The 17014-nt window shown below is 43.7% G+C and overlaps 1 protein-coding gene across 6 annotated transcripts in view; it reads right to left on the reverse strand.

The window, feature by feature from the left end:
• Positions 1–17014, reverse strand: part of RANBP10 (RAN binding protein 10) — a 66866-nt gene that overhangs the window by 14983 nt on the left and 34869 nt on the right. For 5 of the 6 annotated variants that reach the window (XM_062621291.1, XM_062621290.1, XM_062621294.1 and 2 more), the window contains 3 exons: positions 14675–14842; positions 8283–8305; positions 2637–2821 (listed from right to left, as the gene is read on the reverse strand). In XM_062621291.1, coding sequence (XP_062477275.1) covers positions 2637–2821; positions 8283–8305; positions 14675–14842 — 376 coding nt within the window. Of the gene's footprint in view, positions 1–2636; positions 2822–8282; positions 8306–14674; positions 14843–17014 lie in introns of those variants that run through there. The other variant, XM_062621296.1, reaches the window with a different exon arrangement.

Below are 17014 nucleotides of genomic sequence, written 5' to 3' on the forward strand. Positions count from 1 at the left end.
AAAAAGATAAAAGACATTAAACAGAACTGGCCACAGTACTGAGCCCTAGGGAACACCACCTGTGACTTGTCATCAACAAACTTTGGGCTCAGCTGTCCACCCAGTTTTTTATCCAGTGAAGAGTACACCATCCAAGCCATGAGTAGCCAGTTTCTCCAGGAGAATGCTGCTGGAAAGAGTGTCAAAGGTTTTACTGAAGTCTAGGTAGACAACATCTACAGCCTTTCCCCCATCCACTAAGCAGGTCACCTTGCCATAGAAGGTCACATGATGACCTTTAATTCTTGCAGTACAATTGTTTCTTCATCACCTCCTAAAGGGTATTCAACACATTTATTTCATACTTCTGTCTTACCACTCACAATCATATCCTTTGATACTGTATATTTGTTCCCTGCCTTACACCCACCCCATACCCACCCACCCCATGTGCAAAGGCAGATCCTACTTTGGGTATTTTTTTCATGCTCTTCTCACTTCTATTACATATTTTTGGAGAGAAAGAACCAAAACATCACATTAATGGTACACTACATATTCACACAGTGACAGAATTATCTTTTGGCCTCTGTATTTCCCATGACAAATCCTTGCATTACTCATTTTTCCCTGCTTTTTACAAAAAAAAAAAAAAAAAGAAAAAGGAAGGGAGCTGACATTTCTGTGTAATGAGTCATCCTATCCCCAAGATCTCATTCTTTCCTGAAGAGTCTCTTCTTCCCACCCATCTCTTAACATCCTCAACACCACAGACACTACCCGCATGCATTCAAGTCTCTTTACAGTCTCATTATCCCAAAGTAACAACCCCTTGCCCAATCATTCTCTCTTTTGCCTCTTAAACAACTCATAATCAACACTGGACATTAGCCTCTGGCTGCATAGTCCCCCCTTAGTTTACAGCAAGGGAACTTCTCAAAAGCCTTTTGGACTTTCAAGATGAAGACAGCAGCCCAACAACCATATCAATGTGTCTGCAGGCTCCTCTTTGCAAAACCCACATCCTATTTCTCCATGTGCCCAACACATCTACACTTCAGTAGTGCTTTTACATGTTTGTCCAACCCAGACATCAAGGTTCTCTCAGCCATGAGAGACCCAAGGTTCTCTCAGCCAAGAAACACGGCACCTCTTCTGAACTCTGAAACCCTTCATGGAACATGGCATCATACACACCATCCTCCCCTTCTCTTGACCCTACACAGTTTGGAGAGAAACTCTGCTCCACCACTACAAGTACACCAGTTTTCTCCTTGAGTCTCTTTAGGACTCTAGGCAAGTATCTGATCCCACAGACTTTCTTTACTCACCTATTTCTTCCAGTGCTTCTTTGACAGACACTTCAATCCCAGACACAGGCTCTGCCAAGTTCCTCACAAACGAGCATTCCAGTATGACAACCTACCTGATTTCTGGACACACAGGCAAAGAATTCAACTGCATATGGTCTTATCCTCCACAAGGTCTCTTTTTATACCGCAGTCTTCCTACAGGCCCTACAAAATCTCTGGCAGGCCTTCTGCCCCTTATTTTCATAAAGAAAGGTATTATTGTTACTATTCTTATTTTCAATAGCTTCTGCTAGTTGTTTTTCAAAGGTTTTGCTGGCTGCCCCAAATTATCTGCAAGTAACTAAATACAACACTAACAGAAAACAAGAACGATCACATGGATGCAATCATCACTGCATCTAAGCCTCCTGGATCACAGTGACCAGTATCAGCTGTTTAGGGAAAGAATATAAGAAGAAGGTGAAATATAGAGCTCTCTGTAATCAGAGACAGAACCAACAGCAACAGACCTGGGGGTTTAAAATACCACCATGGAATTGGTCTCCATGAACTACTGTGAATACTTAGATACTGTGTATCTGAAAATCTACTTATACCTATACTCCCGCTACTTCTTGCAGCAGCAAGTCCCAGAGTTTCAGTGAATATAAAAAAATGTTTTTAAGTGAGGAGATGCTTTTTCTCTAATTCCTGTGGTTTGAGAAATAGCGAATAATCACTTTCTAGTCATGCCCTTCATGGTGTGAATGACTGACAACAGACAACTACAGTCCACCTTCCTCAATTACCTGTTTCCAAGCTGTGGAGCTTTAGTCAGCTGGGTCTTTCTTCAGATAGAAGATATTCTTGACCTCTGACAACTCTTGTTATTTGTTCTCACCAAGTTCCACTCACTCCTTTTTGCCATTCAATATTCATACATTTACAAAGTGCCGTAACTGTGTCTTCAGTTAAGTTGGATTTGGAAGCCTCTGGTTTAGGCTATTCCTTGCTCTTTCATTTCTCAATTCAGCTGACTTACATACTGGCTTTTCTGCTATGTTAAAGAGTTTTTATGGTGTCCTTTCCACCCCTTTCCCCCTGTGATCGCTTCAAAGTGTATCTTCTCCCATCCCTACAAGCTTTCATGCAGTCTTTTGCTGAAAACTTCTCCCATATCTTTTACATTAGAAACAGCAGCAATCTACATAGGAAAGACTATCAAACAACAAAACAAGAGGGTAAAACAACTTGAGCAAAATGCACTGCCTGGCAATTTTTGCCATAAGAATGCATAAATTAGCATTATAAGGTATTTACAGCCTAACAGAACGGAGGAAGCTGAACACCAAAACAGTGACTTACTTCTGCAGCATGGCTTGCCACTCGCCTAGTCTGTCTCCTATGGGAAACCGCTTAATGGTGCTCTGAATCTTCGCTTGCCACTCCCTCATGTAGTCCCCAATGTCGAACACAAATGGCTGCTGCCCAAAGTTGGCATCGACTATCTCTCCTGGAGTCTGGAGACCCACTGTAGGGTAGAGATTTGACTGGGAAGGAAGAAAAAAAAAAACTCTATCAAACCCAGCCTTCTGTTCCAGTTACACAGTTTGATAAGACAGAAATGCTGCTCTTTACATTGAACAATATACTGGAGTGCGGAGGGGCAACAGCCCTTCAGGGACCTCTCAAGGAACCCCACAACTTCCTGTGCAGTTATTGAAAACCATTGCATAAAATTATAGAGCCATGGGTTCAATCTCCCAGCAGTCAGTGATTGATGCCATGGCTGCTGCCCATGGCCTGTCCACTTCCTGGCTTAGTTTCCTATGCAATTTCTACCAAAATTCATGAGCCAGCAGCTAATAATAATAGTAATAAGAAGAAGATTAACAAGAAGAAGAATAAAAATGGAGGGTGCATTATGTCAATCAACAGATCTATGTGTTCTTCATTTTTTTTTTAATAGATTTCTCTTATTTCTTGGCAGCCGTTCTCGGAATATTTTACATCTCTGATGACAAGGGAATGGCTGGTAATGGAGCTCTGAGGTTAAGTCTTTGATGGCCCCAAGACAGCAAGTCATTCACACAAGAAATTCCATTGCTGATAGATGAATTTCATTGTAAGAACAAGCCTACGGATCCAAATGTAAGCTTTCACTCACCACCAGAATATGGAGAAAAAATTACCGCCGTGAATAGACCTCTAAAATTCAGCCAGTAATTCTGCTTCCAAAGATGATCTAGTTGAGAATAGGTAGTCAAAGTCTATCCAGAAGTTCCCTGAATTCAAGCTCTTTTAAGTTTCTGGATACAAATTGAATCCCCGAGCCACTTAAACGTGGGGAAAAGAGAAATGGCATCAGAAGAGGTGTAGGGAGGGGCGCCTGGTTCTCATACTCTGGACCACATTTTCTAAGAACATGTTCCATTCACTGTCATGTTACTTTTCTGCAGCACAAATTACTTTTTTGTATGCAACACAAACTTGACCAATCCTCTGCTTCAGAGCATCTGCTATAGCTTGCAGGGTTCAGGGAAAAATTTCTCCCATGCCACTCACTCACTTGGGTTTTCTCACTTTGCTCTGACACGCTGGATATCAACCAAGCCAGAAAACACACTGGGTAAGGCACATGGATGTCTGCAGTGGAATTAGAGTCTGGAAGGTGCCTGGCTCTTGCTCATAGTGAAACCCGTGTCAGACATTAGATCAGCAGAAGGGCAGACCTCTCCCTCTAGGTCAAATCAGCAAGATCTACTACTGCGGGATAAGCGGTCATCCTAAAGAAAGGCCAAGTTCTCTTCTCCTCTATAGTAAGGGGCGTGGGTTTCCCTGCAGTTATCTGGAACATTTATTCAACTTTTCACTATTGCAGAGACCTGAAACACTGGCAATGTCACTGACTGCCCCTTGAAACCTTGCTGTGGATTTTACTTTACACTAATGTATTAACGTAGCAGAACTCAGCAGAATCCTAATCCCATTGGCAAAAATGAAGCCAGCATGTTTTGGGAAGCAATTACTTCTCTCTGCTTTCGCTGGCATGGCTACATCTGCAGTATCATACCTGGTTCTCCACCTCTATATCGACATCCCCAGGACAAGAAAAATGCACAAATGGGGCCCAGCAGGGTTCTGCTATGAGGGTAAAAGGGTTGGAGTGCACAGCACATAAGAAGAGGCTGAGGGAATGACTCTGGAGAAGACAAAGGGGAAAATCTAACTGCAAGTCTTCCATTCCAAAAGGGAAAACATAACTGCAAGTCTTCCACTCCAAAAGGGATGTGATAAAAATGATGGAAACATATTCTTCTCAAGGGTGTTCAGTGAAAGAACAATGGGCACAAGCTGCAGCCAGGGAAATTTTGGCAGGACATAAGAAATAATTTTTTCCTTGTAAGGATGATTAAGGACCAGAACAGGTTTCCAAAAAGACTGAAGTACTTCTGTCCTCTGAGATTTTCAAAACTCAACTGGATAAGGTCCTGGCCAAGCTCCTCTACCTTTGAAATGATTGAATCTCAAAAAAACAAAGGAAAAAACATGAATATACAAATAGAGGCTGGAAATGAAAATGACCACATCATTGCTGACTCAGCACACCTCCTCCTTTCCTATTCTTACACCAAGGAAGTTGCTGGGTTAGAGGTGTGTGAAGAAAACAACAGCATGGCACAGAAGAGCTAACAGAGGAAAATGCTGTGTTTAAAGTCAGCCTCTCCTCTTTCAAATCTTGCTGTCAAGGAAATATCTGTAACGAGGGATCAGATCTTTTCCACAGTCCATAATATCAGCTTGTTTATTAACTTAGCTTTTTAGTATTATGAAACCAAGGACATCCAAAGCTGGGAATCAAACGCCCATAATACCCGGAAGTTGGAAATAAAAATCCTCAAGTTACAACACATCACATATTTTTCAGCCACTTTGGGGTGTGTTAATCTTTGAGGGGAAGCTGCCCGCCCGAAAGTGCTCTCAAATCACCTCCAAGTTAAAATTCCATTTTTCACATGTGAGAAATGTCCTCTATGGTTAGCAGAAGTTGGAAACTACACATATCTTCACCACCCTGCCAGATGCAGGGAGACATCACTCCAGAGCCCACTGACCAGGCAGATGCTTCTCCTGCCAAGATCTTCAGACCTTCCCTCTAACATCTGGAGCACCTCTTGCCTCTGACATTGGTTAGCTGCTCACAGCTTCCTAGCTCATTTTGACTTGGTTTTTAACCCCCTTGTGCCTTTGCACCCCTGCAATCCCCCTGGGCTCTTCCACATCCTGCTTTTCCACATTTCAGCAAACAGCCAGGCAGGATGAACCTTATATGGGCTTGTGTAAATAAGACAGTTGGGCCCCAGGACTGACTTAAACTAGTATAAAAGGGGAAAAATTCCTGTGTGGGATATTCCCTTCTATTTGCAAGCAGTTATTTTTCCATTAATTTCAGCCTATACTAATGCCACACAGTACTTTCATAGAAACGCAAAGACTCTTTAGAGGGAATTGAAAAAAGCTGAAGCAAATACATTTCACCGTGTGTGGCTTATCACATCAAAATGTGGCCTTCAGCTGAAAGTATCCATTCCAACTTCCTAATATTGTGAATACTGCAAAATATTGCCTTCATCATTTGCCTCAAAAAGAGGAATTTTGCAACAAGCACTTCAAGGAAACAATTTCTACACTGGTATAGTGTTTCGAAGGGTCAAATTAACTCTTTGTGTAATCTCATGGACACGTCAACCCTAAAAGTTATTTAAGCTTAAAAGGTGTAAAATTGATGGGGTCTACTAGCCAAGCTTCTCACTGATGTGTACTACCAGTCAGCTTCATCACACTGGCTGGAATGTAAGAAAAAACCTTCCTCCTGCAGCTCCTTCCTGGGGGATTTCAGTAATTAGCTATGGAACAGAACCAGAGCCAAAACTGTATGTCATGCTGCTCAAAGCAGAGAACCTCAAGGTCACCCAGGTGGAGCTGCTGCTTCCATTCCTGCTTCCAGTTCAACTTTTAGACTGTGGCTTTAGCAGGTGAAAAACACAGATGACGTTGCATAACTTTCATAAAATGGATGTTCCCTCTTCTTTACCTTACACATGTACATTGCGTTCGAGTCTGGGTGAAAAATACTGCTTGTAAGTTAGACCAGCTTCCAATTCCCTACTACCTCAAGACTTCTACAGTCTCTACAATAGTAATTATATTTAAACCAAAAGACTGTCTTGGTTTTGGTGTTTCCTTCTTCAGGAAAGGGCAGCAACCAGAACTGATTGGAAGAACAACAAGGAAGCCATGCAGCACCAAGGGAGCAAAAAGGGCCAGAAGAGGACATGGAATAGAGAGGTGCCTTAAAGGGTGAGGCAAGAAGGCAGAAATTCAAGGGAATGATATTGGAAAAAGGTAACGGGACTGAAAGAAGTCACGTGCAGCCAACACAGCAGCTGGGTCATTTTGCACATGAAGAGGAATGTCCAAAACCCACACTGGGCAGAAGTCTGCTGCTCTTGCTCACACCCACAGTCAGGAGGTGAAATGACCTACTCAAGTGTCTCTAACCTTCTTTTTAAAGAGAAATTATCTCAGAGAGGATAATTCTCAATAACAGGAGGCCAATAGGGCCACTATTCTCTTTCCTGGCCAAGAGTAACAGTTATGGATGAGCTGCTGCTGTAAAAGCCAGAAGGAGATTTCCAAGTCAAATAGCTCAGCAAACAGGCTGGTAAAAGGCAGAGAGATACTCTTCAACCATTAGAGACCCTGTCACAAGGCATTTGAATAGCACGATCTGATGAGGTCTTCTTCCAGTTTACCACTAAACCAGCATCTCCTCTGCACAGGACACACAGAGAAGCATAAGACCCTGTAAGGATGATCTGGTGAGATCAAGAAACAGCAGTATGGGGGATGCCCTGGGCTCAGTGAGCCTGGGCACCAAGCTGTATTGACAGCTGATGTGAAAAGGCAAATTAAATAACTGGAACATCTTTCAGCATAGACACAGACTGGGATATGGGAGAGATCGGTAAAGTGGGAAATCCCATTGCAAAGGTGAACAGGGAATGCTAGGCATTATTTCTCATGACACAAAACTTAGAGGAACAAAATAAGTTTTGGCAGGAGGTGCCAAGCAGAGAAGAACAAGCTTTCCTCCACACAGTGCAGAAGTCAGCCAAGCAAATAAGCACTTTTGAGGCCTAAGTTACAGAAACTAAGGAATTCCTCAGAGGAAATTCACTTAGGGTTATGAATTACAAAGACAGGAGAGCAACCTCAGGGACAGAAAATTCTTTGTGTGAGGGAAGTGGGTGCAGTGGATGCATTGGTGTATGCCTGACCTCGTTTTATCTTGTCTTCCTAAACATCTGCTCCTTGTTCAGGAACACTTGAGCCCAAAAAAGAGCAGCCATGGTTTTGCTCATGACCCACTGTGAAAATTGTGCTTTTCTGCATTCTGACTAGATGCTATTGTCTGGTGTAACTCAGCTGCTGTCACTGCACTCAAGAGTAGCTTGACACTAGCGGGTGAGTCAGAGGAGTAACTATCAGCCCCACATGGATGCCAAATACATTCCTTCAGTGATTCCATGAGGTGGTTACTCATTGTGAGAGAAGGCTTGTCCAAAACCTGTGTGACGAGCACGCATGCTACAACCAGCCTGCTGATGGGCCATATGAGAGGCTACTCAATGGCTTTGCACATACTCCCCATAGTTGAATCTGCATTGGGAAGATGTTGACGTGTAATGAAGTTTGAATCTTAGCTTTAATTCCAGAAGGATTCCTCACCCTCTGAAGGTGATGAGGGATGAGAGAAGGCATGTGAATAGTCCACAAACCCAGGCACAGGATTACAAGGTCACAGAAAAAGAAGCATCCATATCGTTCAGTAATGCTTTACCATTTCATTAACAAGGCATCAAACACAATCACACACACACACACACACTCTTCCCCCTCCCTTCTGTTTGCATCTGTAGTTAAAATACTGAAAAGAGGTGTACTTACAGGGAGGTCTGTAAAGGCTATACCTGTAGGGGGAAAAATATTAAAATTAAAAAGACAAAGGATTTTCTCCCTGCTAGGCTACATCCTTAACATGGTACAAAACGTTGCTGTGTTTCAGTAACTCTCAGCTCTGACCCTGCTCTTCACGAGCTGCTGTATCTAGGCGTAACTTCCCTCCCCAGACTCCTCCTCTGCAAGGTTTTGCATCTGGAGAAAGGTTTAGGGAAAAGCCTAAATGTTTCCGACATCTGCCCCAAAAATTTGATTTTCTAAAAGGCAGCTCCTCTTTTTTTTGCTTGTCCCTCTTCACTCCCTTGTTACTACAAAGGAACTGTTTTCAAGACTCACTTTGGCTTTACAGAGTTTTACTGTAACACTGATTCGATTTAGGCTATAACTAGCTCTTACCAGCCAGAGGACAGAAATGAACATTCAAAACTTTGCATTACTGCTGGGGAACAGCCTTGCAACAGGACCCAAGAGCACCTGAGAAATAGTGTGTCGAGAACAGTTCTATTCTAAACTACACTGCTACAGTTCCAAATAGAAGAAATGGAAATGAAGTGTATAGTTTCCCTTTTCATTTACATTTAGCATGCCAGAAAAGAGATGCTGAGACAAAGGCAGGCACTGCCTAGGATGGCTGACAGAGTTGTGGCCAAAGACAACGCCTAGCTAGTATCAGGCTATCCCCGGACACAGCTCCACAATGCTCTGCATCTGCAAGGCCAGGAGGTCAAGGGAGGAGATTCTGACCCTCTACTGTGCTCTGGGGAAACCCCCCGGCAGTACTGCGTCCAGCTCTGGGGCAACAACACAAAAGGGATGTGGAGCTGCTGGAGCACATTCAGAGGAGGATACAGAGATGCTGCGAGGGCTGGAGCAGTTCTGCTCTGGAGACAGGCTGAGAGAGCTGGGCTGGTTCAGCCTGGAGAAGAGAAGGCTCCATGGAGACCTCAAAGCAGCTCCAGTGCCTAAAGGGGCTACAAGAAATCTGGGGAGGGGTTTTGAGCAAAGGCCTGTAGGGACAGGACAATGGGGAATGGCTTTAACCTGACAGAGGGAGACTGAGATGAGATCTTAGGCAGAAGTTCTTCCCTGTGAGGGTTGTGGGGCCCTGGCATTGGTTGCCCAGAGAAGCTGTGGCTGCCCCATCTCTGGCAGTGTTCAAGGCCAGGTTGGACGAGGCTTGGAGCAACCTGGTCTAGTGGAAGATGCCCCTGCCCATGGCAGGGGGCTGGAACTGGATAAGCTTTAAGGTCCCTTCCAACCCAAACTACTCTGTGATTCCATGAAATATGTACTATTTTATACAGCACAGATTGAAAATGAAATTATCAGAAAAAAAAAACGTGACTATTTTACTAAATAAATAGCCAACATGGTTTCATTATCATGATGGCAGCCTGGACCTTGTCCCAGTGAAACCTACTCTGTGATTCCATAAATAAAGTTATTACATTGCCTTTAAATTAAGGCATTTGTATGTTTTGCACTGTTACATAACTAAGTCAAATGAAAGTTTAAAGCCATTCTCATTTATCCTAGCACTACCTGTCCTTGTAAAAAGTGCCTCTCCAGCCTTCTTGTCAGCCCTCTCTAGGTACTGGTCTCCCTCCTCTCATCTATTTCTCTCTCTTTTCCTCCCAATTCACACTCATCCCACTTCTAGCCACATCAGATCATGTTTTTTACTGCCAGGACTCTGTTCAGAACTCGTCGAAGGCATTTTATCAGCAGCCAGAAAACTTTCAGGGCATATTCCAGAACAGGGAGTTAATGTATGATGTCGAACAGTTTTTGTGGGATGTCTCCAGAGTTCAGTACTTAGCTTCAACAAGAACATCCAGAATTTGGTAGCCAAGAAAACAGTTCTTATACCATGCTCCTGATAGATCTGATTAAACAGAAAAATATGGAGACAATGGAACATCATGGTTAAGCAATGGAAGAAAGTGTAAGGAAAACAAAAGGGGGGGATATCTAATTAACATATGAAAAGGAGAGGGTTGAAAAGAGAGAAATGGTGAAGAGAGAATAACATCTTTAGGGAAAGACAAAGTTACTGCAATTCTGCTAAAAGTGACAAATTCAAATGCCCAGAGGCAGGGCACTGGAAACCTGCTGTCAAGCTAACTGGCACCACAAAGAGGCTGACTGTCTTGCGATTATTTCTGATATCTGCAGCAGTATTACACAATGACCTCATTCCTTAAGAGGAGACATATACAGCTTCAGGGGCTTTATGCCAGGGAACATCGAGAAAAAAGCACATTCATCCCTTTCCAGGTAAACCTTGGGTTTACACAACCCAGAAATGAGATTCTCAGGTTAGCATTAGGTATTATGAAACATTCAAAATCTTCAAGGATATGCTTCCACCAGTGCAGAAAGCATTCAGACTTTCAAATAAATCATTGTTCCTGCCTCCATCTGCTCTTGGTTCGTCTGCTGACATCTGCCTCACTTCCTCTCTTAAGTCTATCTGTTCTGTGCTGGTAAGAAGCTGTGTAAGAGATTGATTTGTGGCCCATGGGACTCTTCTCCTCAGCATTCACTGAGGAGCACTATCTTGAATGCTGTGTTTCTTTATCAGTGGCACCACTGGCACTTAACAACAGTCTTCCTGGCTGAAGTTTTCTTTTTTTTGTAAAAAGACAGTAAAATGTTGCAGCAGCTTTTGTTGGGTCTGCCCAGCAATGAGTCTGCTACTCCCTTGTACTTCCTTGTAATTCCATCACTCTGTCTCCTCTAACCACATCATCTCTCCTCTTGAGTACAACCATTATGCCACTACAGCTCAAAGAGAAGTTGGTACATGAATGAGCCAGTTGTGAACTCTCAGGAGAGTCTCCTACCTGTAATCTTCTCATACATCTCAGGTCTTGTACCATACATCTGAGAGCCGAAGAGAAGGAAGACTCCTTGCGCTGTTCTCTAAGCATAGTGTAACTTAAGCTCTCTAAGCATAGTGTAACTTAATTCCCTTCCTTTCCTGTTTCTTCCCACTGACATTGCTCACTGCTGGGGTAGGCTGCCCACCGAGGGATCATTCAATGGCACATTAGAAAACACAGCTTTTCACCCCAAAACCCCATCTTTAAAGAAAAAGTAGCACTAAAAATGAAGAAAGACGAGGTAACTTCACTTCTATAAAGATCGCCAAATGTTCATTATTTTGTTTGGGACAAAAACAAAAAATAAAAAAACATCCAGGTCCAGGACATCAGGCAAAGAATTAGAGTATGGTAATGACACTGAACCATGCTCTGTGCTTGGCTTCCTATGCCCAGAGACCCAGGTACAGGCAGCCGTAGGAACAGAACAGAGGATGGAGCAAGGGACAATTTCTAGAACACCCTTTCTACTATTCTACACACCCCTGGTCACTAAAAAGAAATTAAATTTGAAACAAATCTGTATTCATTAAATAGAAGACCTGGCCTCTTCCTGACTGTTATGCTTTCATTGCAGTCAAAAGCAACAGCACTGTCAGGTTGAAAAATGGTGAAGCTGGAAAACCACACCCTCCAACAAAGGAAAACAGCAAGCATAAGCCACTGCACTACTTTTGTGTAAACACACACTAAACATTAAGGACAGCAACTAAAAGGAGAGATTTTGTGAAACCTTTTTAACTATTTCAGTGTCTTAGTCTCTGTTGTATGGAGGAACTTTTCTCATTCCGAAGCAAGAGTTCCCACTCAACACCATCAGCAGTTGCTTTCACACCTCTGATTGTCCTCCCAGTTCTTGACTGGCAAGGGCAACATCCATAGATTATAAATTAAATTTAGAACAATCCAGGTAATATAAATCCGGGCTATTAACTAATACTTACAGACTAGAAATGACTCCTAGTGTCTTCACTAGTGACTGATCGCACCAGGTAGTAAACTACAAGTCTTCACCAGGATGCCACCAGCATCACACGTGGTCTGACTGATAAACAGTTATAATTTCAAAAAAGAAGTCAGATCAAACACTTAACTCTCAGAAACTCCGCACTGGGATCCTGATTGAGGCTCCATTTATAGAATTAAAATGTTAAAAACAAGTCCCAAAGGATGCTCAAAGAATGGAAACCTCCTAACCTCTTACAAAGCATCAGGACTAGTTGCTGAATGCAGGGTCACAAACTTGAGAATGCTTCTCAGAAGGCATGCGCCTCATTTCCAGCCAATCATCAAACAAATACGGGGTACAAAACTAGAGGAAAACTGAAAACAACTCTCCGCAAAAAGTTCTTTCTGCAGAAGCACCAGACCTCCCTGCATCTGCCTCAAAGGAAGGATTCATCTTGAGATTTGAGGGTGCAAAGCTCACATCTCAGATCCATATCTCTGATACACCTCTAGCATAGTGTGCTGCCTTCAAAGAATCACACACTGGCTGAGGTTGGAAGCATCATGATCTAGTCCAACTCCTCTGCCCAAGCAAGGCCATCCACAGCTCGTTGCCCAGAACCATGTCAGATGGCTTCTGAAGACCTTCAAGGAGACTTCATGACTCCTCTGGGCAACGTATGCAAATGCTCAGTCACCCTCACAGTTAAAGTGTCTCCTGATGTTCAGAGGAAGCCTCCTGTGTTTCAGTTTTTGCCCATGGCCTCTCATCCTGGCACTGGGCACCACTGAGTAGAGCCTGGCTCTGTCTGCTTTGCACCCTTCCTTCAGGTATCTGCATATATTGATGAGACCTCCCCAAACCTTCTCAGCTGAACAGCCACAGCTTTTTCAGCCTTTCCCCTCCTTGGACAGTTCATAGAATAACAGTGGTTTGAGTTGGAAGGGACCTTAAGGCTCATCCAGTTCCAACTCACTTCCACAGGCAGGGACACTTGCCACTAGACCAGGTTGCTCCAAGCCCCATCCAAACTGGCCTTGAACACTGCCAGGGATGGGGCAGCCACAGCTTCCCTGGGCAACCTGTGCCAGTGCCTCACTACCCTCACAGAGAAGAACTTCTGCCTAAGATCTCATCTCAGTCTCCCCTCTGTCAGGTTAAAGCCATTCCCCATTGTCCTGTCTCTACAGACCCTTGTCCAAAGCCCCTCTCTAGCTTTCTTGTAGCCCCTTTAGGCACTGGGAGCTGCTGAAAGGTCTCCTGGGAGCCTTCCCTTCTCCAGGCTGAACCAGCCAACTCTCTCAGCCTGTCTCCAGAGCAGAGCTGCTCCAGCCCTCGCAGCATTTCTGTGTCCTCCTATGGACACGCTTCAACAGCTCCATATCCCTCTTGTGTTGTTGACCCAGAGCGGGACACAGGACTGCAGGGGAGAGTCTCCCCAGAGCACAGTAGAGGGGCAGAATCCCCTCCCAGTCCCAGATGCTTCAGTCCTTTCAGCATCTTGGCAGGCCTTTGCTGGACTATCTCCAGCATGTCCATCTCTCTCCAATACCAGGATGCCCAGTACTTTTCCCAAGAGCTCACCAGAAATGACACACTCTCCACCAAACTCCAATCCCACTCCTTCCTTCAGCCCAGCCAGTAACTCAAAAGAACTTTTGTTCTGTTGAATGCTTTAAGTGTGGTATTTTTCTACCAGTTACTTCATCTTGAATTCAACGAAGTAGAACTGACACAGCAACGAGAAGCAAAGGAGTGCTTGTCCCTGCCCAACCAAATGAATTCCAGCACAAAAAGCAATACGAACTTATCAAAATATACTGCATGTCTTACGTGACAAAAAAAAAAAAAAAAAAGAAAGACAAGAATTTGTCTGGAGTGGAGAATATGTCATCCAAGTGAAAGATATTTTAAGTGAAAATGGTCACCAGTTTTTATTTCAGGCAAATCAGATATGACAGATGCCTGGAAAACATCTGTAAGAGATCCCTTTGGGCAAAGTTCTGAAGTCCTTAACTTTAGGGGAAATACTGAAACAGCTGTGGAATGAACCAAATTGTAGGTCAGTGCTTAAAGTAAGACTTCTTAAGCTGAATTAATGTCCAGCTTTGGGAACGCTGGGACCGATGTGTTAAGGTTCACAGATGGACAAGTCCCTTTTAAAAATGAAAAGACAGTGGTACAGTGGCTTTGTAGGTAGTTGAATAATACACTAACTAAACTTACCACTTCTTTATTTCTCTGTTGCTCAGCCATTTGTCATCTGATCCAACCTCCCCTAGATGTGCAGTAGCAGAGGAAAGGAGCAGAAGCTGGGGATGCAATTCTAACCTACTTCAACAGATGGAGCAGCACAAAACCCTTTCACATGCTGAAATTTCTGTCTTGCAGCCAATTTACAACTCCTGACTGTGGCCCAGAGCTGTTTTTCTCTCCTATTCTATAAATGGGGAACAAGTGTTACAACACATGCCAAATATTAGAGTAACCAACAACAAGAGCAGGACAGAAGCATCCCTCTCCTGAGAACACCTTTCTTTATTTACCTAAGCTATGGCCATTTTTTGTGTAGAAGCAGGTGTTGTTGATAAGGTTGACACAGCAGCCAATCACATCTCCAGTGGTGAACGTAGGGCCATAGGGCTGTCCTGTCCCCGAAGAGCAGAAGGAGTGCCCATCGTCCCCATGGTACCCATAGGAATGTTTATCCCATCCTGCACAAGACAAGACAAAAGAGCCAGTCAGCAGTGAAGCCATCTCAGCTGAACAACACAGCAGTGATAATCTCAGGACACAATTTTCTGGGAGGAAATTCAAAATTTTTAATCCTACTCCTGATTCTTCCCAATATTAACTTTCACATACCAGTACTTGAAAAGTCATAAATCATAATACATCAATTAGGTTTCAACCTCATTTGTCCCTTATGACAAATAATTAAAGGGACACTGCAAAAAGTAATTCTGACACAGATTTTTTTTGTTTTAAAAAGCTATTTCTGTTTTATCTCGTCTGCAGTGAAACAAGCTTCTCATTGTAAAACACTTGTGTTTCCCACTAACACCATCTTCCAGCAGAAGCATTTAACAAAATAATTCTCAGCCAAGTGCAGCATTGTCTGCTCACAGGAATAGCTCAATGGCCAGAGGCACCTTTTGCATTCTCACATTTACATTTCCCTTCCAACAGCTGATAAGGATTTCTGTGTTCCCCTTGGGTGGTGACATTTCCCATTCTGTGGACATTGTACAGCACAACCCTCAGCTGGCAATTTTAAAAGTGGTCAATTCTAACATGAATATATTTTATTCTTTCTGCCAGTAACACTGTGCCATGGTTACAGCTGGGGTCAGGCATACCATTCTGCCCACACGCCCTTTTCCACACTTCACAGTAATTCCACCATGCCAAGCTCCTGGTTTTGTTCTGATCTACCCCAGTTCTCTTGTAGATTCTTTTGTGAATTTCCTACATGTAGAAAAGCCAGATATAACTGGTAACTACTGCAAAGAAGAGAGATTAATCCATCTTTTAGAAGTGGAAGTGTTCTTCAGGCAACACACTGGTCTTCTCTTTTCAGGACTCTCATCTCCCTCTAGCAGAGAAGAGTGCTCCCACAGCTGTGGCCAGAGAGTGATTCAGTGAATGCCAACTGAATTTACTAACCATGCCTGTGCCAACTTCAGGTGCCACTATTGCTCAAGATGGCTTATCCCTGACTCTCTTAGGAGACCATATAGGTAGAGACTCCTATGTAGCAGGAGACTATGGCAGGTGAGGAGTCATAAAAACATAGAATGGTTTGGGTTGGAAGGGACCTTGAAGCTCATCTAGTTCCACCCCCCTTGCCATGAGCATTGACACCATAGAGTTCTGAGGAACTGTCTTATCAGAGAGTTTAAAGAAAGCACAACACACTGCCATTAAAAGATTTCTGAAAAGAATCAGGACCCTTCCAGCCCTTTATAGTGTTCCTATGGACTACACAATCAAAACCACATGGCACAGAGACACGAGCTTCTATCAGAAAGCCTAAGATAGACACAACATTAATAACAACCACCTGTGTTTTAAACAGATAGGTCTGGGTCCTTAGGCAGACTGTGCCAACTGAAGTGGAAGCAAAAGAAGGTGCTTTGAGAGTGCACTGACCGTGTACAACCTGAGGGTAGCGCAGAATCTGTTAATCTGGAGCAATGGTCTTGGCAAAAGGACTAGATAAAAAATGCAAAGACCAGGCAACGAGAGGGGTTAAAAAGTAGAAGGCAAAAAAAGACTGAGCACTGCAAAGCCCAGAGAGCAGCCTGGTGAAGGTGGGCTGGAACACTCCTGCAAGCCAGGACTTTCCTACAAAGACAACAACCACCACCTGAGGGCACTAGAAATTTAATCCTGTAAAATGGCGCTCAGTTACATGCACTCAGATGTCTTCATCAGCTGACTTACAGCCTCAGGGTTTCTCAGAAAAGCATGAAACGTTGGGTGCATAGTCAAGGCCCTCCATTTATTGCACCACACCACAGGAATGCCAATGGGAGACTCAGGGAATGGAGCAAGACTGAAACATGCCATGGCCCAAGATTTTGTGCCTCCGGTCAGAGTTTGGCAGTGGAAAGTGTGAAGGACTCCTAGCAAATCCTAGACTAGAAATGGTGAATAATCCCCTCTGTTAAGTCCCACAGATCCACAGGAACAGACTGAGATGTCCAAGAGTCAGCTCCATCTTCCCTTGGACCAGCTCCAAACAAGCTGCCAACAGTAGCACCTGTCCTGCCTAACACCTCCAGAAGGACAGGGACAGCAGAACAGACAGCACCCTCAGCAAGCTCAAAACTGATGCCAAATTGGCTTGCCAAAAACAAAGAAGGGAGTGATAGGGGCTCTAG

The sequence above is a fragment of the Pezoporus occidentalis genome, unplaced genomic scaffold (assembly GCF_034315485.1).
Source record: "Pezoporus occidentalis ecotype Australia unplaced genomic scaffold, CSIRO_AGI_Poc_V1 ctg229, whole genome shotgun sequence".
Lineage (NCBI taxonomy): Eukaryota > Metazoa > Chordata > Aves > Psittaciformes > Psittacidae > Pezoporus > Pezoporus occidentalis.